Below are 21,351 nucleotides of genomic sequence, written 5' to 3'. Positions count from 1 at the left end.
AAGGCTCACTTGAAAGAGAGGTTGTCTCTTATCACAAAAATTAGGATTTTTTAAATATGCGAGCTAAAAATATTTGGCAACATAAAACTTTAAATTGAGTAAATGTGGTATTTATAAATAAATTAAAATAATAGTGTCAAATGAAAGGAGTCTTTATTAAGAAATATTTCTGCACAGAGTTGCCACCGAAATATTTTATTAAATTTAATAAATTATGTGCAATAAACTAATCAAAATTTAACGATGTGAGCATTTCACCTAAAAAATTTAAATTAACTAAATAAAGTGTATATATTTGTAAAAAGGGTGCCACGTATTCAAAAAAATTGAAAATATTCAAATTAATTAAATGTGGTAGGTAAAAATATATTGCAATATTAGTAAAAATAAAAGGAGTTAGTATAAAAAAAAGAGGAGAAATATAATTAATGTGAATATATAAAATAGGAAGGTTGCCACTTATCATAAAAAATCGAATTAATTATATATGGTTGTTAAAAATAAATCTCATTAAATTAGTTTGAATTGAAGGGATTTCGGCACAGTCTTTAAATATAAATATTTTTCCACAGAGTTGCCACTCATATATCTTATTAAACTTAATTAAATTCGTGCAAAGAGCGCATTAAAATTTTACGTTGTGTGTAACACATCAAAACAATTTAAGTGTACTTTAATGCAGAAATATTTCCCAAAAAGGTTGCCACCGATCTTAAAAATTAAAAGTAACAAATGTAGTATTCAAATAAAATGTTAATATATTAGTAGGAAATGAAAGGCATTCGAGAAAACTTTAACTTAGAAATATTTTTGAATAGGGTTGCCAACTGGGGCTGATGCATAGAAGGAAAACGTTTTTAAGGGGGTGCCTGGTTTATGAAGTCTAAAAATTGCATCTCCTTGCGATTTTTTTTTAGGGAAAAAATTAATTTAGCACTGCAAAGTTTTTTCTCGCTTTTAATGAACATTTAAAAAGTATAAAAAATTTTTGTACTGGTTAAAATAAGTTGAAAAAAATGTTTAACATAGAAATTTGTAGAGCGCTGCAACGCTGGAGTTTCCAACTGGCGTACAAGATACAGCTCGTAATTATTATCTTAAGCAAAAAATTCAAATGGATTTCTAATTATCATGATTTTTTATTCTAGATGAACTGAGAAAAATTCCAAAATTTCAACTTTTTGGAGGTTTTAAAGAAAAAAATGCCTTTCTAATATATAAAAAAAAATTCGCTTCAACTTGGTATAAAAATCTTGAAACATTTTTTTTAACTATTTTGTTAGTTCAAATAGAAGAGAATTTAATACTGAAGGGAACAAGCTATGATTCATTTCAAAAGGTTCATTAGTTTTTTTTCATTCATGTACGCCAATTCAAAGAAATCATAAAAATGAAAAGTCGAGAAAAGAAGATAAAGTTTGTACTATAGCTGTCCTAGCGCTCGCTTACCTTTGGCTTTGTATCTACGGAAATATTGAGAATTAGGCTCTGTAACTTTGTGTGAATATTCTGAAATATATTAGGAATCGCTTAAAATGGAAAAAAAATTGATTTTTTTGACCTTATAAACCAGGCTGCCCCCTTACACAAGTTCATGCTTATAATGATTAGATGAAGACCTGCAATCACTCCCTCAGAAGGAGCTGGTACAATTCATAAGCATACTTAACAGTCAACAGACAGCATAGAGTGCCCAACAGATCAATATGGTCGCAGTGCTAAAGGCCCATACCTTAACTCTTTACTACCATTAACTATTAACCATTACTTTAATTTTAAATTTAAACTATATTAATTTCATATAATATATAAATAACTTAAAATAAATTCATTTTCGTTTTAAATTTTACCTTTAAAACAAATATTTCAAATTGTTTTCAAGCGAAATACATTTGCAGAAGCTTTAGCTGTAGCGGCCGACAACCTTTAATTGAGAAGTTCAATAAATTTCTTTAATAAGGGCATCAAATGTAGGGCGTTCAGACTTTGCAAATTGAAAATTGTATTGGAACAGCAAAGGGCGAAGTTTTGCACACTTAAGAGGTTTTCCTGATTTTAGCACATTACTATCTAGAATATTTGAGCATAGCCAGGCGTAGGTAGGGTTTCGATAGCAAAAATTAATTTGATTAAGCTTTGGCAATAAACTTATTCTAATGGCTCACAATGTTTCTTCTATATTTTTATGCTCCTTTCTTTGTATTTCATTCTTTCACCGACGCACAGCAGCCCCACTTTTCTAGCGAACAGATTGAGCTTTAAATATTTAACGAGCACAGGATAAGAGAATTTTATTTCGTAAAACAACAAACTTCTCATTTTATATTCTCATTTTATAAGCAATAAAGATGCTCACACGAAGAGAAATGAGCCAGAGCTATTCTCCCCCTTCCAACTTTAACGGGCTTTTCGTGTTTATGGACATCCAAGTCCGGAGGTTACATTTTGCTTGACCTGCTGATGGGGAGGTGGGCCAATAATAACAGACGTTAAGTCGTTAACATGAGCAGGAACAGTAGCGACAACAACAACAATAGAAGCAGTAGCAGCAGCTAAGTGGAGAAAAAATCGATAGCAGCTTATTAACGAGCGGACATTCCAAACATCTCCCCCAGTATTCCTGCAACATTTCGCTTTGTAACCTTTTTAACGTCACTGAATGAGCCAACAAATTAACTAAAATGGCTAACTGCTGCCCCCTCGAAAGTGAGTCGCTACTTAGTGCAACAGTTTTGCCGCACAGCCGCCATGAGTGCCTTGCAACAATTTCACAAAACGTTAGTAGCTGGTGTTAGTGGCAGCTTTGTTTCTATGATAGCTCGCTTATTGGAGGGGGCAGGGTGGGCTAATGGCTGATAGACTCGACGGGTGGGTAGAATGCGGCGTAACCGTAATCACAATTAATGACGGTGTTGCTTTGAGGGCGCGAAATGCGAACGTGGCTGATTAAATGAGTTGTAGAAAGTTCAATGTGCGGCGTACAAGCAAAGCGAAGGGGAAGTGAAGGAGAAGAAGAGGGAAAAAGGAAACAAAGTGAGAACAAATGAAAATGAAAAAGTTGCGTCGAAGAATAAAGTTTTGCCGGCACGAACACACACACACACAAACATATCTACATACATACAAACACCGCACAGCGTCTCGTGTTTCAGAGTTGTAGGTGATGTTGAGAAGATAAGGCAAGTGAACGGAGCTTAACGGTTGCTGGTAATTAGTGAGTATTGAATTGTAGTACAAAAACCTTTGGATTGAAAAAGGAAAAATTTAGTCGTGAAAATGGTTTAGCGGGCAGGGAAAAACGGCTTGTGAGGTGTAAACTGCGCGTAAGTGATGAGGGTTGCAGAAAAATTGAAAAAAAGAGTGCAACCACTGCATAATGAGTTGTATTATTGAGTGGTCTAAAAAGTTTGGTAACAAAGTTGAAGTTAAAATATATCTTTTATACTTTCTACGGAACTTCCATTTAACTAAATTGTGCCATTTCAGTGATATTTTACTTGCTTTGTGTTAAAGCGATTACGTCATCAGTATAGTACTTTTTATACAATCTTTAATGAATTGTTGTTGTATGCCAGGCATTTTTCTTACCACCAGTAATCACTTGCTTTGTGCGATTTTGTTCTAAAGGGTGGTTAAATTTGAAAGGCCGATGTTGAATGTGAACCACACCTAAACGACAAGTTTTTTTTGTACTTCATTTGACATTTCTCAATATCAGACTAACTCAATTTGAACAATGGAAAGACACACAATCGAGCAACGCGTTAAAGTTACTCAGGCTTATTATGAAAACGGGCGTTCAAATCAAAATGCATATCGCGCACTTCGGGATTCAGTGATGAGGCACATTTTCACCTCAGTGGATTCGTCAATAAGCAGAATTACCCATGCACCCACAAAGAGTGACTGTTTGGTGCGGCTTATGGGCCAGCGACATCATTGGGCCGTATTTTTTCCAAAATCAGGCCGGTCAGGCAGTTACTATGAGATGATAACTAACTTTTTATGGCTCGAATTGGAAGATATGGATGGGGACGATATGTGGTTTCAACAGGACGGTGCCACTTGTTACACAGGTAACGAAACAATGGCTCTTTTGCGCGAAAAATTTGATAGCCGAATAATCTCACGTCGCGGCGATGTCACTTGGCCGCCAAGATTATGTGATTTGACACCGTTGGACTTCTTGCTTTGGGGTTATTTGAGAGAAAAGATATTCGTCGATAAGCCAGCAACAATTCAAGAGCTAAAGGATGAGATAATTCGGCACATTAACGGCATAGAACCTCAATTATGCCTCAGCGTCATCGAAAATTAGGACCATCGGTTGGAGGTGTGCCGCCGAGGCCGCGGTGGAATTCAGCCAATATTTCATTCTAGACGTAATTGAGCTGTACCAGGATTATCATAATTGAGAGAAATTACAACAATTTCTTAAAAAAATTGTACTTTATTTAAAATCAATACCGGCCCTTGAAACTTAACCACCTTTTATTTGGACACAGTTTTGATGTTAGAAATTCGATCCACAAATTTTTCGCTATCGGTTCATTTGGCACCAATTAAAGTATTTTATTTTTATTTGCTAATAAAACCTTCAGATTCGAAAGGAAGCGATGAAGGTGGCGTACAGGTGCAAGTTAAACAGAGTCTGCGGAACGAACAAAACACTGGCCACTGTCAGTTATGCCGCCAGTTGTTGGATCTGTTCACTCTGTTGTCAACAAAGAATTGGGTGACTTACATTATTAACTGCGGCAGGAAGTAAGGTGTGTTGATGCCACATGGAGGTCAATGGTTAGGCCCAGAAAACCTACTACGTGATATTACAGGCGACGAGTTGGCTGATAAACTGGCTAATGAAGGCTTTTGCATGCATACCACTAGGCCCTGAATCCATTCTAGGTGTCAATTCTGCATCGATTATATTATGAATTGACGACTTCATGAGGTCCACCCATAGAAAGTGTTGATCAGACTTGGGCTGCTGCAGAGTAGCCAAGTTCTTTGTGAAAGAACCAAACAGGAAATTTGCGACCTCTCTCCTAGTAGTACAGTATATATGTAGAATATTGTAGGAAGAGCCTGAGAGCACTGGTGGGTATAATCCGATAGCACAACGCTTGTGACCAGCTTATGTCTACTATGAGAATAATTGGCAACCCAATCCTATCCTGTCGTGTCTTCAGAGTGAGTACACTGCAGATCATTTTCTCTGCACCTGTCCGGCGTTTTCTAGAATCAGACTTGGGCTATTGGAGTGCGATTTACTGAGTATGGATAAAGTTCATACTCTTCCTATTCCGGATCTCTTAAGATTCATCAAGGCATTCAAAAGCTTTGCGGAAGTGTGACCTCAAACCAATTTTTCCGTCTTACCATCCATACTGAATTTATCTTTTATCTTGATTCCTTTCGCTGTAATCTATCCGAGTTAGTACAGTCTTCGTGACTGAGTGCTTGAACTGGTCCAACCACCCACAATTTTAATCCAATCTAATCTATTTGCTAATAAATAAAATTATTTTATGGAAATTAGGGCAGAAATGAACTTGAAAGTTGGCTATTATCTAACGAAGGGTGAGTGCTTTTGGACATAAAATCTTTTCCAACATTTACTTGCTGTTCTTGTGGCAGTTCTTCAAGCCCTGCTGGCGCGATGTAGTTAATGGTCATCATCGTCTATCGCATCTAACTGTAGGCCTAATAAATAAATGGTGATATTTTGAAATGATTATATGGGGAACTTCCCACGGGAGTTCCAGGGGGTGTGCCACTGGCATGGGGGGATCGGCCGTCCAAATTAGTGGGGGTCGGTCATACATTTGGACTCGATTGGAGCACTCTAAATGGGTCAAAGTGGTTCCTTCGGCAAAGTTTCTTATTTTGATCCCTAGAATACGATTTTCACAGAGCAATGAGCGATTTTTAAATCGACCCACCCTAATATATATATGTCGAGGTCAATTCTGGATAGGTTTGACTTTAACCTATTACAATATCGTAAACGGAATTGTGCCAAGATGACGCGGGTCTCTCGAGGCAACTGAAGCTCTTTGCCTGCGCCGGGGGATGGTTGAATTTGGATGATGACATTCGGCATTCGAACAAAAAAAAAAAACATGTTTTCCCGGGACTTTTCGGCCCGTATGTTATTTGATCGTTTATTCGAAGGCTCGAAGTGGTTTTATCACATTAGAAGTTAGAGGGGGAACTTCAGTCCAAACTAATGATGTCACAATGGGGCTCCAGCCCACAATGGACGTCCTCTATACCTTTCTGAAATAGCAACATCCGCAACCTAACCTAACCTTATGGAGGGGGTAACCGCCGTAGTCTTATCTAACCTAAGGGCGCACCAAGGCTATCAATGAATAAATAAACCGTTTTCTCTAATATTGCAAACAAAAAGTAGTCCAAAAATTGCGTTTAAGATTATCATCATCCTTCATTTAACTAAATTAAGACTTCAAATTTTATTTTAAGAATTTCATAGGGTGTTCGATCCCTGTAAGAATTAACTTGATTATCTACTTGCATTGATGACCTTTCATCAGCTTTGCTGACTTACTCGTATTAAATAGATAAGCAAAATGTGAACAAACATGTCGATAAAGCAAAAATACAAAGACATCAAGAATCTCTCCCTTTAGGAAGTAGTCAAAAGAAAAAAAAACCAGAAAAAAAAATAACAGAAAATCCGACCTTCGCTCAGTCCACTCAAATTTACAAACTAATGTCAGCTATTCAAAAGTGTTCCAAAGCAAGAAAGTCAATGCAGGCAAAACGCTTTGTAATGCTTGAGAGCAACATGCAAAGCCACACATACACACATACAATACTATGAAACTACGTGTACCTCCTTGTTTCTCCGTAATTGTGTATGCAAACATATGTTGAATCATTTGAACGAAAAAAAAAAGCAAAATGAAAAAAATAAAAAAAAACAGTGAAGTACAAAAGTATAGAAATAAAAATGAAAAACAACAATCAGCTGTCAGCTGCAGTACATAAATATAAATTCATGTGCATTTCTAAGGGCAAGCACTTTTGAAATGATTTCAAGAGCGCACTTGCAACTTTTTGTTTATGCACTTACGTATGTACATATAAGTGCATATGTATGTATGTGTGTACATATGCATTCAGATGATAAATATGTTTTTCTGAATTGCAAGTAATGCAGAAAAAAGCAATCCCATGCAGTTTGATGGGCATAGTTACTTTGATGTAAATGTGGGTATACTACGAGTATTAAATATACAAGGTGGCGCAAAATTAATCATCCTTTTTTCTTTTTAAATAAATATAGAATAGAATAAACGTTGTACGGTAACGTACCGATGGTTCTAAGATGAACTGTGGTGTGGGAGCTGGCTTCCATTCGGAGCCGCTCAACCTATCTCAGTCAATTCGCCTTCCTGACTATGCCAGCGTGCTCCAGGCAGAACAGAAGCGATCACACTAAAACTCTACAAGGAAGTTGGTGCAAGAGTAGCTATCTTCTCAGACAGTCAAGCAGCTATAAAGGCCTTAGACTCCAACTCCATTTCATCCAAACTAGTCTTACAGTGTAGAGAGGAGCTGGAAATGCTTAGTCATTGGCTTGAAATCACTCGGATATGGGTTCCCGGTCACAGGAACATACGGGCTAATGAGATAGCGGATGAGCTAGCAAGGAAAGGTTCGACACTAGACTTAGCAGAGGCGGTGGCAGTATTCACCCTACTGAACACAATAAAAGCATCCATTGCTTCATATTATCATGCCTTAGTCGAAAGAATGTAGAAGGAACTAACTACATGTATTACAACAAAAACCACATGGCCGTCATACAAAATCCAAAAGACGAATGAAGTGTTACGATGTTCTCGGCCAAACATCTCACGCATCACTGCAACCCTTACAGGCCATTGGAAAGTAGGGGATCATGCAGCCAGACTCAATCTACCCTTCAATCTTATCTGCAGAAGCTGTCAAGCGGAAGGGGCGAAGGAAATCTTTTCCACTACTTATGTGAATGTCCAGCGCTAGCTAGGGCACAACTCCGCTCCTATGGTAAGCCTTTCTTGCAGCAAATTAATGAGATCTCAGACATCGAGATAAGAAATTTGTTGCTATACTTGGACCTCACTAAATGGATTTGACTTAGAACACAAAAAAAAAAAAATACATCATTCTACGAGGACGGTGGTAGGAAAACGGTGCTGGGCACTAATTAGGATTATTCTAGTGGAAATACTCAACCACTTCAACAACAACAACGGTAAGGAACGAGTTTTTCGGACCTTCCGCGTTAACTAAGTTTTATTGGTAATATACGAAATCGTTAGTGCGACAGTGAATCGATTTAGTTTATCGTTTTACTTCGACGCTTTTTATCCCCAATGCCATATGCGGTCAAAAGGTTGACCGTGGGCAGCCAACAATAAAATTCAGTATGTTAAGTCCAACGAGATTTTTCATCTCGCTTGCGAAAATTTATTGCCAGCTGACATTGGGTACCTGCTGAAAACAAATAAGCAGTATTGCTGTAAACATTGCACAAAAGCGCGCCGGAGTTTCGGTTCTACTGTCCCTTCGGTTCTATAGTTTCTCCGCCAAAAGGTGTTGACAACTCTAATGCAAATATTTCTGGGACCGCCAATGTCTCGCCGCTTCCAGCTACTTCGGTACCCGTGAGACCGCATCCACCAGCAACAAGCAAGAAATCAACCTGCAAGCTGTTTTCGACGAACTGAAATCTCTTAGAAATGCACAGGAGAAAAATATAGATTAGGTCTTTGCAAAGCGACAAGAGAAACTTAATTGAGAAGGTAGAAGAACTACAGTTTGAACTAAAAAGCGATCTCGATGTCGTTGCTACAATTTCCGCTTTGGCTAATGATAAATAAAAGCCCTTCACAACAATTTACATGTACTGCTAGACAATATTTCTGGAACAACAAAAAATAAGGATCAAGTATTTGTTTCTAACTCAACACCGTCATCTTTCTCTTCTGCTCCATCTACCTCTTATGCTGCCGCTGCTGCAGCCGCTGCCGACTTGAATGAAATGCTAAGGTTTGCAATAACCTCTCTCTCGCTGCTCCGCCTAATGCCAAAATATCTAATACAGTGGGAACACAAAAACATAATACGCAATCTCTAGCGCTGCTTACATCGTTGCTATCACAAAGCAATCAAGCAGTGCCGTCGGATAACCTTTCTCTTGCTGATTTGCAGCAGCAGTCGGTTAATGATGAAATGTTTAAAACCGTTGGTGCTAAGAACAAAAGACCAAAACGTAAACCGAAAAACACTGTTGTTGGCTGCCACATTATAATTGTAGCTGGATGTAATTGTAGCTATGAATTGGATAAATTTGTCATATTTCAACCAAAAAGTGACCACTGAAAGCATAATTCAATATGCCCACAAACATGCAGCGATCGAAAAGAGCGACCGTTGCGGTGTGTTTAAAAAAAGAAAACTATAATAAGATCTTCGACGCTTCTCTTTGGCAAGAGAGCACAAAAGTATGTCCATTTAAGAATTTTCAAAAAGAAGAGGCGAAACCGCCGCACCGACGAAACTGCTGTACCAAAGCTGTTAATACCTTATCAAATACGGCATATGTCTATGAAATCATAGTTTTAACAGAGATTTGGCTTTCTGAATGTCATTATACTGCAGAAATATCATTTTGCTTGTCTCTTTGCATACTGCAGCTGTCAAGCTCCCAAGTGAGAATCTCGATATTTCGTAAAGTATCGATCGAACAGTTCAAAATTCATACTCATCGTGACATTTCATGCTAAAAAAATTATAATAATTTCCTGTTTTTTGTTTGAGCCATGCAGTTGTGAGTTACAGGGTTCTAACCATGGAAGTCAACAAAGAGAAAATTCAATAGATTTTACAGTTTTTCTTTGAGAAAGACGAAAATGCAAGCCGGGCCGCTAAAAATATGAATACAGGGTGAACGATATGAAACACCATCACTTTTTTGTATAAAAGGACTATGAATAAGTTCGTGCGGTTTTTTTTGGAAATTTGAAACTTTATTGACGTAAAATGGTTACAAATTTAATATTCAAAGTATTGTCCATCGCTTACTACTACTTTTTCCCATCTTTCTGGCAATTCACGGATTCCCTTTGTGAAAAATTCGGTCGGTTTTGCCGCAATCCACGAATCGATCCATTTTTTGACTTCATCGTAATTACGGAAGTGCTGGTCAGCCAGGCCATGTTGCATCGATCGGAAGAGATAGTAATCGGATGGCGCAAGGTCTGGACTATACGGCGGGTGGGGTAGGACATCCCATTTGAGCGTTTCTAAGTATGTTTTGACCACTTGTGCAACATGTGGCCGAGCATTGTCATGTTGCAAAATAACTTTGTCGTGTCTATCGGCGTATTGCGGCCGTTTTTCTCGCAGTGCTCGGCTCAAACGCATCAATTGTCGTCGGTAGACATCCCCCGTAATCGTTTCATTCGGTTTCAGTAGCTCATAATACACAACACCCAGCTGGTCCCACCAGATACACAGCATAACCTTCAGGCCATGAATATTCTGCGCCGACGTCGATGTTGAAGCATGGCCAGGGTATCCATACGTTGCCCGACGTTTTGGATTGTCGTAATGGACCCACTTTTCATCGCCAGTCACAATTCGATGCAAAAAACCCTTTCTTTTGTGCCGTTGAAGCAGTTGTTCGCATGCCATAAAACGGCGTTCAACGTCTCTTGGCTTCAATTCATACGGCACCCAATGGCCTACCTTTCGGATCATTCCCATGGCTTTTAAACGTTTGGAAATGGTTGATTGATCAACTCCCAAAGTTTTTGCAACCTCTTCTTGCGTTTGAGCCGGATCTTGATCGAGCAATTCCTCCAATTCGGTATCCATGAACTTTGGCGGCGCACCCTCGCGTTCTTCGTCTTCCAAGCCAAAATCACCACTTTTAAAGCGTGCAAACCACTTCTGGCACGTTCGCTCAGCTAGAGCATGCTCACCATAAACTTCCACCAAGATACGATGACTTTCGGCTGCTTTTTTCTTCATATTAAAATAATGAAGAAGAATTCCCCGCAAAAACACATTATTTGGCACGAAATTCGACATTTTCAAGTGTGGTAAAAATATTGTTGTTTACGCTTCAAATAAAAAACTTATACTGACGTTTGTGCCTTACGACAGTAGCTCTCCAATGAATGTTTGGAAATGTGGATCGATGGAATAATAATCAAGTTACGCCATCTGTTGTAAAACCGCACGAACTTATTCATAGTCATATAGTTTTTATTGATTTCAAAGACAAAATTATTCAAAAATGATTACAATTTTAACATATATTCAGTTTAACTGGATATGACCACCTTTTGCCTATAGCCTTCAAACGGTCAAAAAATTGAGTTGGTAACACTTCATATCGTTCACCCTGATACTGTAACATCCAACTACGTACAATTTTAGTTTCGTCGATTCCGTTCAGGCATTTTTAATGTTAAACAAAATGTCGATAAAACCACAGAAATAATTGAAATGACCGGCATCTTAGTAATCGTAGCATCGTCCAGGAGACCTCTTCAATGCTGACAAGAAAGGTGAATTTAAGCGTGGGGAAAGCCTTTTTCTATATAGATCACACAGGACAACATCGACGAAAGTCATTATGTGGTACCCCCAGTCTACTTCCATGCCTTCCAAAGAGAATTGACATTAGTACAATACCTTTCCTTGGAAGCTCATCTGCTTCTACACTTCTATGGCCTGGCACCCAGATCAGGTTTATTTTAAAATGTTACTATACTTCGCAACTCATTGGCCCTGGACGCTATCGGACCATGATAAATGACGTTTTTATACCGGAAATTGAAGCCCGTGATCTCCGCAATAATTGTTCCTAAAAAGATGGTGCTAGGTGCCATACTGCCCGTGAAACAGTAGATCTATCGCGTCGTCGTGTGATATCATACCTTTCGATTCTTATTTGAGCGGGTTTTTAAAATCTTAATGTTTTCTGGATAGACCAGCTTTTATCGAAGCATTGGAAGTTACTCACGAGATTCTAACCAAAATCCTCCAGCGAGTCATTCAAAATTGGTGTTTACGGATGGCCGAAATACGGTGCAGTTGCGGCTAACATTTTAAAGGAATTATCTTTAAAAAATAAATGTCAAGAATGGTTCTACGCAAAAATAATAAAGATTTCCCAATCAGTTTGAATTTTCCTTGTTTTATTTCTTCTCTACTTTACAAACAGATACCTCTAAATTGATCACCCTTTATTTGGCACATGCACAGTATACAAATAGACAAGCAATGGAGCGCGTGAAGGTCAAAGTAAATATTTCCAGCACTCAAAATATGTTTTTTGTTTAATTAGTAAGAAAGTTATTCAAAACACAATTGAATGATTAATTTGGCGCCACCTACAAATACGAATCTACAGCACAAACCTTGCGCCGAAATTTCCAGTAACCGGAGAGTGCTCTCGTGAAATTTTTGTGAAATAATTATTACACTTATAAATAACTAAATATTAAAAAAATTCTAAAAATTGTTTGCTGGGTAGCCGAATCGTTACTTAAGTGTCAGCAGTGAAAGGTGTGAGAACGAGCTTAGAGAAAATCGTGGTGCAGGTGCCAGATGTGAGGTGTAGCCTAAAGCACGTGCCACCATCACATCTTTACAGCTTAGCAGACAGCTGCCGAGTAATGGAATGCCGCTTTAATGTGCCGCTCAGTTCAGCTGGCTATTGTTGCTGGCGTGGCTCAGCACAAAGTGTGCATACAACTCAATGCACACGAATGCACCGCTATGTCTCGGCGCTCGAAGCGCGATTACATGCACTGCATTACTCTCGAAGAATGCCGGGTTCGCTATGAGTGCATGTGTGTGTGTATGTCGATACATGAACTAGAGTGAGTGCTATACTTTGCAGGTGATTTGCTTTTGTTTTTTATTTGTTTGTTTTTTATTTTTATTTTGATTTTTTTGTTTCTATTTTTATTTTGCTTTTGTTTTCGCTTTGTGTTTTGCAATATCCATTTTTAATACTGCTGTAAATAGCGCACGCTAGCGGCTTTAAATTAAAAATATTAACTATTTATTTTAAATATAGGCGAATGTGTTAATAGAATTTATGGAAGTTTTTACTTGCTTACTCGACTGTGAGTTGTTGATTAATTAATTCGGTAAATTAGGCATTACAGCACTCAAATGGCAGGTGCACTGCTTATTTATTATTTATGCTAGTATGAGTGCTTGTATGTATGTATGTATGTTTGAATGCAATTATTTGAAATTAATAATTTCGAGTGTGCGTTTGTAAGGGTGCTATTATTTATTGTCATTTATTGTCACGTATACGCCAAGTAGTCCCACGGCGTGCATATGCAATTGGCTTTACACACACACAAATGCACTGAAAACCATTGAAAAATCTAATATGCATGTAGTCTAACCGCAGATCATATCAGTTTGTGCGTTTTGGTTGTGACAAGCGAAGTTCAAAATTAAATTCCATGCTCGCTTGAATGTGTGCGTGCGTGTATGTGTGGTTTTATGTTCGTCTGCTGGTTGCAGATACTGCGCATCGGTTGACTGGATTTTATTGTTTTTAATACGATTTGCGTTTCAGCTTAACCACATGACAAGGTTTCTTTGGATTTGCATTTAATGCAATTTCACCCGAAAAAGCTCCGACGTGTCTGTTTCATTCAGGCTTTGCCAAATGTGCGCGCATGCAGGAATTCGGGCAACAGACCGTGTGCTTATGGACACAGTAACTTACATGAATGCAAACATATGGCATAAGGTCTACCGCAAAAGTTTCTCGATCGGTGTCATAACTCAGTGGGAAAACTGACGGGACACTGTCTCAGCCCACATCACGCAGCCAAAATGGGATTAGTCCAGAGCGATGCGTGTAACAAATGCAACGAAGGGAATGCTAGGGTTACTTTGGAACACCTAATTTGTCACTGCCCTGCTCTCGGTAGGACTATGTACCTGGGATCAACATATTTTGCATCCTCGAAGGATTTTGCTGTAGACTGAACGGCTTGTTAAAATTCGCGAAGACAGACATTATGAATTATATAAAATAATATCTTCAACTCCAAATACTTAGCACTGACAGCATAACAAACCCTAGAGGTCTGAGTGACATCTTTTTTTGCAGATCGGCCAGCGCTGCCTACCCAAACCTACATAACTCACCAGCTAGGGGCGCCTTCTGTTAGATATTTTGGGCGTATGATCCTACTTGGCGTGTCATGGTTGCTCTGTTATCTGTGGTTCTCGTGATATTCGGTTTCATAGAAACTGAGTTGATTAGTCTGAAGCCACATTACTTTTGCACCATCGGTCGGTAATTGAATTCTGAACAAAGAACTAATCGTTGTAATCTCTGTTAATCGGCATCCGAAGAGAACTGACTAAAGTGTGTGTCCCCGATTTTTAAGCCTCCATCGACAGCATGAAAAAGTAAATGCCTAATTGTCGCCCTGCCCGAATTTGGCATCCCGGTAAAACTATTAAGGCTGTGCAAAATAGCGTTGAACATAACCAGCAGCTGCACCAAACAAGGTTTTAGACAGGGTGACTCGCTTGTGTGTGACTTTTTAAATCTGATGCTGGACAATTATTTGGGAGCCGCAGAATTTAATCGCTCAGGGACCATATATTGAAAAAAATTATAAAACCTGCTTTCGAATTTTTTAATTGGAATTTTTAGAAAAACTGTGAGTGCGCAGTTTTATAGTTCATTGAATTTTGCTGCAATAAAGTATAGGCTCGAAGTAGCTCAAAACATGCGCTGATTTTGTGACGATTTTTTTTGCTGGTGGGTGCATTTTCTTCATATAAATTTCGAGCAATCGCTGTGCAAAAGAAAATTAAAACACTCTTGAACTAAAAAAATTATAAAAAATCAACGCGAATTCCGAGACACTTACAACTTGCACTTTGTTGAACTAAAAATTCATGAGCTATAAAGTTGCGTACACACAATTTTTTTAAAAATTTTGATTAAAAAATCTGACAAAGAGTTCAAAATTTAGATGAAACTTTTTTGAATTAAAAGAAATCTGACTAAAAATTTAAATGAGAATTTGTTGAATTAAAAAAAAAATCTGATGAAAATTTTGAAATTTAAATGAGAATTTGTTGAATTAAAAAGGAAAACTGACTAAAAATTCTAAAATTTTAATAACAATTTGTTGAATTTTTTTTTAAATTTTATTGTTAAAAAAATAAATTTAAGTAAAATATAGAAAATTAGATGAAAATTTAATTTTTTTAATTTACATTTTTTTAGAATTGGTTGATTTTTTTTATTAAAAAGAATCTAACTGAAAAAATCTTACTAAAAAGTTCGAAAATTAGATGAAAATTATTTTAATTTTTTAAAATTTGTAATGTTCACAAAAAATAAACTGACTAAAAAATCTAACTAAAAAATTTGACTAAAAATTTCCAAATTTAGATGAAAATTTGTTGACTTTTTTTAAATTTGGTGTTAAAAAAAAATCTAACTAAAAATCTGATTAAAAAATTGGACATTTAAATAGAAGTTTTTGTAATTTTTTTAAGAGTTCGAAATTTATATGAAAATTTGTTGAATTTAAAAACAATCTGAAGTTCCAAATTTAGATGGAAATTATTTGAATTAAAAAAAAAATCTGATTTAAAATATTGAAATTTAAGTGAGAATTCGTTGAATAAAAAAAATAAAACTGACTAAAAATTCTGATATTTTAATGACAATTTGTTGAATTTTTCTAAATTATATTGGTAAAAAAAATTTAACTAAAATTTAGAAAATTAGATGAAAATTTAAATTATTTAATTTAAAATTTTTTAAAATTGGTTGAATTTTTTGTAAAAAGAATCTAACTAAAAAAATCTGAGTAAAAAATTTAACTTTTTTTAATTTTTTAAAAGTTCGAAATTTAGATGAAAATTTGTTGACTGTTTTTAAATTTGGTGTTAAAAAAATCTAACTAGAAAATCTGACTAAAAAATTTGACTTTTTTTTAATTTTTAAAAGTTTGAAAATAATATGAAAATTGCTTGAATTTTAATTTAAAAAAATGTAACTTAAAAAGTCTCTCCAAAAATCTCGAAAATTAGACGAAAATTATTTGAATTTTTTAAATTTGTTGATTAAAGAAAAAAAATCTAACTAAAAATATCTGTCTAAAAAAATCGGCAATTGGATGGCCTTTAATACTTCTTTAAGATTTGTAGAATTTACAAAAACAAAAAACGAAAATTGACTAAAAAAATTTGACTAAAAATTTGAAAAAATTATATAAAAATTTTTGACTTTATAAATTTGGTGTTAAAAAAAAATCTGTATAAAAGATTCGACATTTAGAAGAAAATTTTTGTAGTTATTTTAAATTTGTTGAATTAAAAAAAAATTGACATAAAAGTTCGAAATTTATATGAAAATTCGTAGGATTTAAAACAAAATTTGACTTGAACTTGACTTAGATGGAAATTTGTTTAATTTTATTAAATTTTTCTGATAAAAAAATCTAACTAAATATGTCTGACTAAAGAGCTCAAAAATTTCATGAAAATTTTTTGAATTTTTTTAAATTTGTTGAATTTACAAAAAAAAAGTCTGACTAAAAAGTTCGAAATTTAGATGGAAATTTTTTGAATTTTTTTAAATTTACTACCTTTGAATCTATCTAAAAATCTAACTAAAAAATTCGAAAATAAGATGAACATTTTTTAAAGATTTATAAATTTGTTGCATTAAAAAAATCTAACTTAAAAATTTGAAAATTAGAGGAAAACTTTTTGAAAATTTTTAAATTTGTTGCATTTAAAAAAAAAAATCTGACTATAAAGTTCAAAACTTAGATGAAAATTTTGTTGAATTTTTTTAAACCTGTGATTAAAAAAAAGTCTAGCTAAAAGAAAATTTTGAAAATAAAATTTGTTAAATTTGCAAAACAAAACATGTGACTGAAAAATCTGAAATTTAGATAAAATTTTGTTGAATTTTTTATAATTCGTTGCATAAAAAAAAATTTGACTAAAAATTTTGAAAATTGAATGGAAATTTGTTGAATTTTTTAAAATTTGTTGAATTAAAAAAAAAAGTCTAACTAAAAGTTCAAAATTCAGAGGAAATTTTTTTTAATTTGTTGAATTATCGCGAATTTCGCGCGAATTTTTCGTTCTAGAGAAATTTTTACATATCTATAGCTTTGCATACAAGCAATTAAAAATCTAACTTTTTTTTACATAAATAAAAGAGGGAATCCGAATTGGTCTAAACAAAAAATTTCTTTTCATTTACCTAAAAATCATAATCTAAACAGGGCAAGTACCAACATTTTTGGTTTAATTTCTCGGTTTGACTGTGAAAACTCATACCCACGCTTTAAATCAGGACGGCAGACGAGTGTAACGTTCCCTTTTTTTTTAAAACTATTTCACTCACTTGTGTAGATAATAACTAAAAAGAAACAAAATAATCAAAACACTCGCTTTAAAAAAAACTAAACAGCTTTTTGTTTTACGAACTTTTTCGTCGACTACTGTATTCATGCTTTCCTGCATATGTAAGCCGCTAGTCCTATAAACAAATACTTTTATATGCATATGTCTTGCACATACATACATATACCTATACCTTATAGCCCATCAGTGTTCACGCTCTAAATATTCGTACATTAGTGCCACATGCCACATGCCACAAGGCCACAGCTGCTCAATGTGTCGACTTGCTGTTAGCCAAAGTGGAGCGATACTCAAACACTTTGCTTTTAATGAAATTATGTGTCAAGGCTTTTTCAAAGGCAAAGACGGGTACTGCGGGCACAAAGAACTGCTCGTGTGGCTTTCCATAGCCACAGTCATGCATTTTGGTCATATACAAAAACATAAACATATACTTGCTTGTATGTTTGTTTATTTACAGGCCTGCATACTTTTGCTTACTTACTTTTTGTAATTATTAATTATTCAAAGGGACACTCTGCATATCTGAATTTGTTATGTTGCTTCGTATTTATTACTTTTGTGTTGACACTTCTTTTCATGCATTGCTTTCCATTTCTGCTTGTGATTGCTTGCAGATATGAAACTTATAAGGCGACTTTGAAAAAGATACCCGCCACACGCCTGTCCCGCCTAACCGAAGCGCTGGCCAACTATGATCCGGTATTGAATGAATATTTCTTCGATCGCCATCCGGGTGTGTTTACACAAATACTCAACTACTACAGGTAAGAATTATTTTTAAGATGATAAATTGTGTCGACATTTGAACGGATGTACATAAGTATCGTATATACATATGTAACTGCTTATTAGGGTGTGACTGTCAATAAAACTAAATCAAAGAAGTAAAGCAGTGTCTAAGTTTGTTGGCGTTGCCCGTGTGTTCGAACTTTCGTTCAAGACGCTATTTGGTTGCTGTGTTTAAAAATCTTGCCAATAATTCCGTTTTATATTGTGAAAGTCCGACGATAATATCTGATTGAATTTTATAGTAGTTACCCAAAATTAATACTTCGGATGTTGTTGGCCTCAATACGTACTCAGAAATCCGAATTAATTATTTGAATAGAGTAGGAAGCGTAAGCAGAAATGATGACACATCCGATACTGATAGTCCATGGGGTAAAGCTAACTGAACACTCAAGATATTCTTTTATACTTTATTTTTCGTGAACGATATGAAGGCTTTACCCCACCATAGGTTAGGCTAAGTTGGACTTGACTGATCCTGTAGATCGCACATAGACCAGAAATATCGATCCATTTATTTATTTATTATTAGAAGGCCATTACGCACTGCGACCAGAGCTGATCTATTGTGAAAGGCCTATTTTTGTAACCCTGGAGTTTAAGGCTTTTTAAAAATTTTTGCACAATTTTAGGTTTGTTGTTCCAAAGATTGCATGGAGATACTACGATACCACCAAGGTGACGAAGTCTCTGTCAGCCCAACGCAGGACATTCACAAAGCCCATGTTCTGAGCTTTCTATGTCCATTTCGCAAAAGCGGCAGACATTGGTCTCAGATAGACCAATATTATTTAGATGATACCTCAGGCTGCGGTGACCTGTAAGATATCCTGTTAAGAGACGCAGATCTACTCTGCTTAGTGAGAGAAGCTTGTCAGATATTCCTTTGTTGGGACTTAGGAATATTTTGGCTTGACGCTGACCGGCACAGTTTGGCCAGTGTGCAGCAATTTTCTTTCCATTTCCTAAGGAATTCATTAATGTGGCCTTTGAGAGTCCACAGAAAGGCTCAGGACCAGTAAGTTGCATATTTGCTCCTTGTTTTGCAAGGTCATCAGTCATTCCATTTCCCTCATGTCCTTCATGTCCCGGAATCCAGCCTAGCGTTACTATGCTGAGGTTTCCTAATGTGTTGAGAAGGCCTAGGCAATCATTTACCAATTTAGAGGTGATAGTTGTTGATAGAACGGCTTTTAGAGCCGCTTGACTATCTGAAAGTATGTAGATGTTAGTACCTCTCATTTTCCTGCTAAGGCATTCTCTCACACATATTTTAATGGCATGTATTTCTGCCTTGAATATTGTTGGATAAAGTCCCGTCGGAATCGATTTTTTGAATTTAGGCCCATTGATTCCTGCCCCTGTTCTACCATTTTCCAATTTGGACCCATCAGTAAACCATAGCTGAGAGCCAGGTTCTGCAGTCTGTGCGTTCATTAATTATAACTTGGAAGTTCCTGAAGAGTATTGGTTTGGGTGATAGTATATCATCCCTATGAAGAATGGAACTATGTAGGAAGTCTTCTAAGATGTTTAAATATCCTTTCATATCCCCACTTTTAAGTTCAGATATACCTTTTTATCTTAAGGCACTCGAGCGAGCTTCCCTTTCAATCAAGATTGGAAGCGGTGGTATGTTCAGGAGCACACCCAATGCATCCGTCCCCACAAAGAGGAGAAGGAGCTTATTTTATTTAAGCTGGTAAAGATCGGAAACTCGATGGCAATATTTCCTGATCATTGACACGACATTTTCAAGTCATGGTTCGTGTTAATTTCTGCGCAAGCTGTGGAAGTAGTTGACTCCAAATCAGCTGAATTTGCCTTGACAACTGTTTGAGAGTTCATATTTGCTTTCTTTTCACTTTTTGCCTAACTCCTGTCCAAAGATTGGATTAACCTCAGGCGACTGCGAAGGCCAATCCAACACATTTTCCTGTTTACATTTTGCTGTTTCCACTCTATATAACTTCGGCTTCGATACCTGGGATCGTTGTTTTCTTGTAAGATCCAAGGTTGGCTAGTTTTTCCACATATCTTCGCACTTGATGACGCTTTTTTGTAAATTTTATTCATCAAAACTATATTGAAATGGGCAGTAAACAGGCGATGAACAGTCAAGCCCATTTTGTAAAAACAACGTACACTTTCTAAATTCCTCACAAAACTCACAAATTTCACAATGCGTACTGTGAAAAGGATGGGCCTACAATTTAGCAGCACTTAATTTTTTTATAACGGAATTCTAAGCTTGAATTTCGCCAGTCACGATTCCATTCAACAGACTGTACACTCGGATATTTGTCGTTGCCTATCGAGGTGCGACCGTCATTATGAATAATTTTTTCTATTATTTTCTCGTCCGCAGTGGGTTTCTAATCAGCGCTCCACCAAATTGTGGTCACGTTCGAACCCATTCGACTACCGCAACTCACACAGTTACAATAGTCGGATGTAAAAATAGGAATTTTAGGGATTTCATGGGTTTCAAATCTCACTTTGATCTACGGTCCGCTTAGAGACTGCCAGAGTGAAATTTCAACAATTTTTGAACTACGGTCCCTTCGGCGATTTTACTAGAAGTTATCCTTAGGTTTTACATACGATTTGAGCCACCCTAGTATTTGGCTAAATGTATAAGTAAGTAAGAGTATGTTTGGCGTTCCACTACTTACTATTAAACCATTATGAAATTGGGAAACTCCCTCAGTTCATGGGAAAAAAGCCATCACTCGTTGTTGACCAGCTGTGGAAGCCACTTTGCAACTTTCTGCAGTTACAATTTTTATTTGGCTGATTTCAGGTATTTCCCCTTTGGTGTCATTCATCAGTGTAACACTTTGTTGGCCTGCTGATTGATTACCTGTTCAAAGTGTGTGAATACTTTGCTCTCAGCAACAAATTAACCTATGATTAATCAATTAATTTTGCTGTCAACAAATGTAATGAGATTCAATATCCGCGTGCATGTGTGTGTGTACGAGTATGTAGGTGTGATTGTTGGTTTTATAAGTAGTTGTGATCAGTTACGTTTTTTTTTTGTATTGCATAGAGTTGAAGCATCTCTTCGTAGGCGTCTCAAAA

General features: G+C 36.2%; 1 protein-coding gene across 1 annotated transcript in view; it reads left to right on the top strand.

Moving 5' to 3' along the window:
- The window catches only part of LOC129247736 (uncharacterized), a 98,680-nt gene that overhangs the window by 26,495 nt on the left and 50,834 nt on the right, over nt 1-21,351 (top strand). Inside the window, exon 2 of the mRNA XM_054887013.1 lies at nt 18,093-18,242. Coding sequence (XP_054742988.1) covers nt 18,093-18,242 — 150 coding nt within the window. The remainder of the gene's footprint in view (nt 1-18,092; nt 18,243-21,351) is intronic.

This window comes from Anastrepha obliqua, chromosome 5, assembly GCF_027943255.1.
Source record: "Anastrepha obliqua isolate idAnaObli1 chromosome 5, idAnaObli1_1.0, whole genome shotgun sequence".
In the NCBI taxonomy this organism is placed as follows: domain Eukaryota; kingdom Metazoa; phylum Arthropoda; class Insecta; order Diptera; family Tephritidae; genus Anastrepha; species Anastrepha obliqua.
The sequence above is the reverse complement of the archived record's forward strand: the minus strand, read 5'-3'. Positions and strand labels throughout refer to the sequence as shown.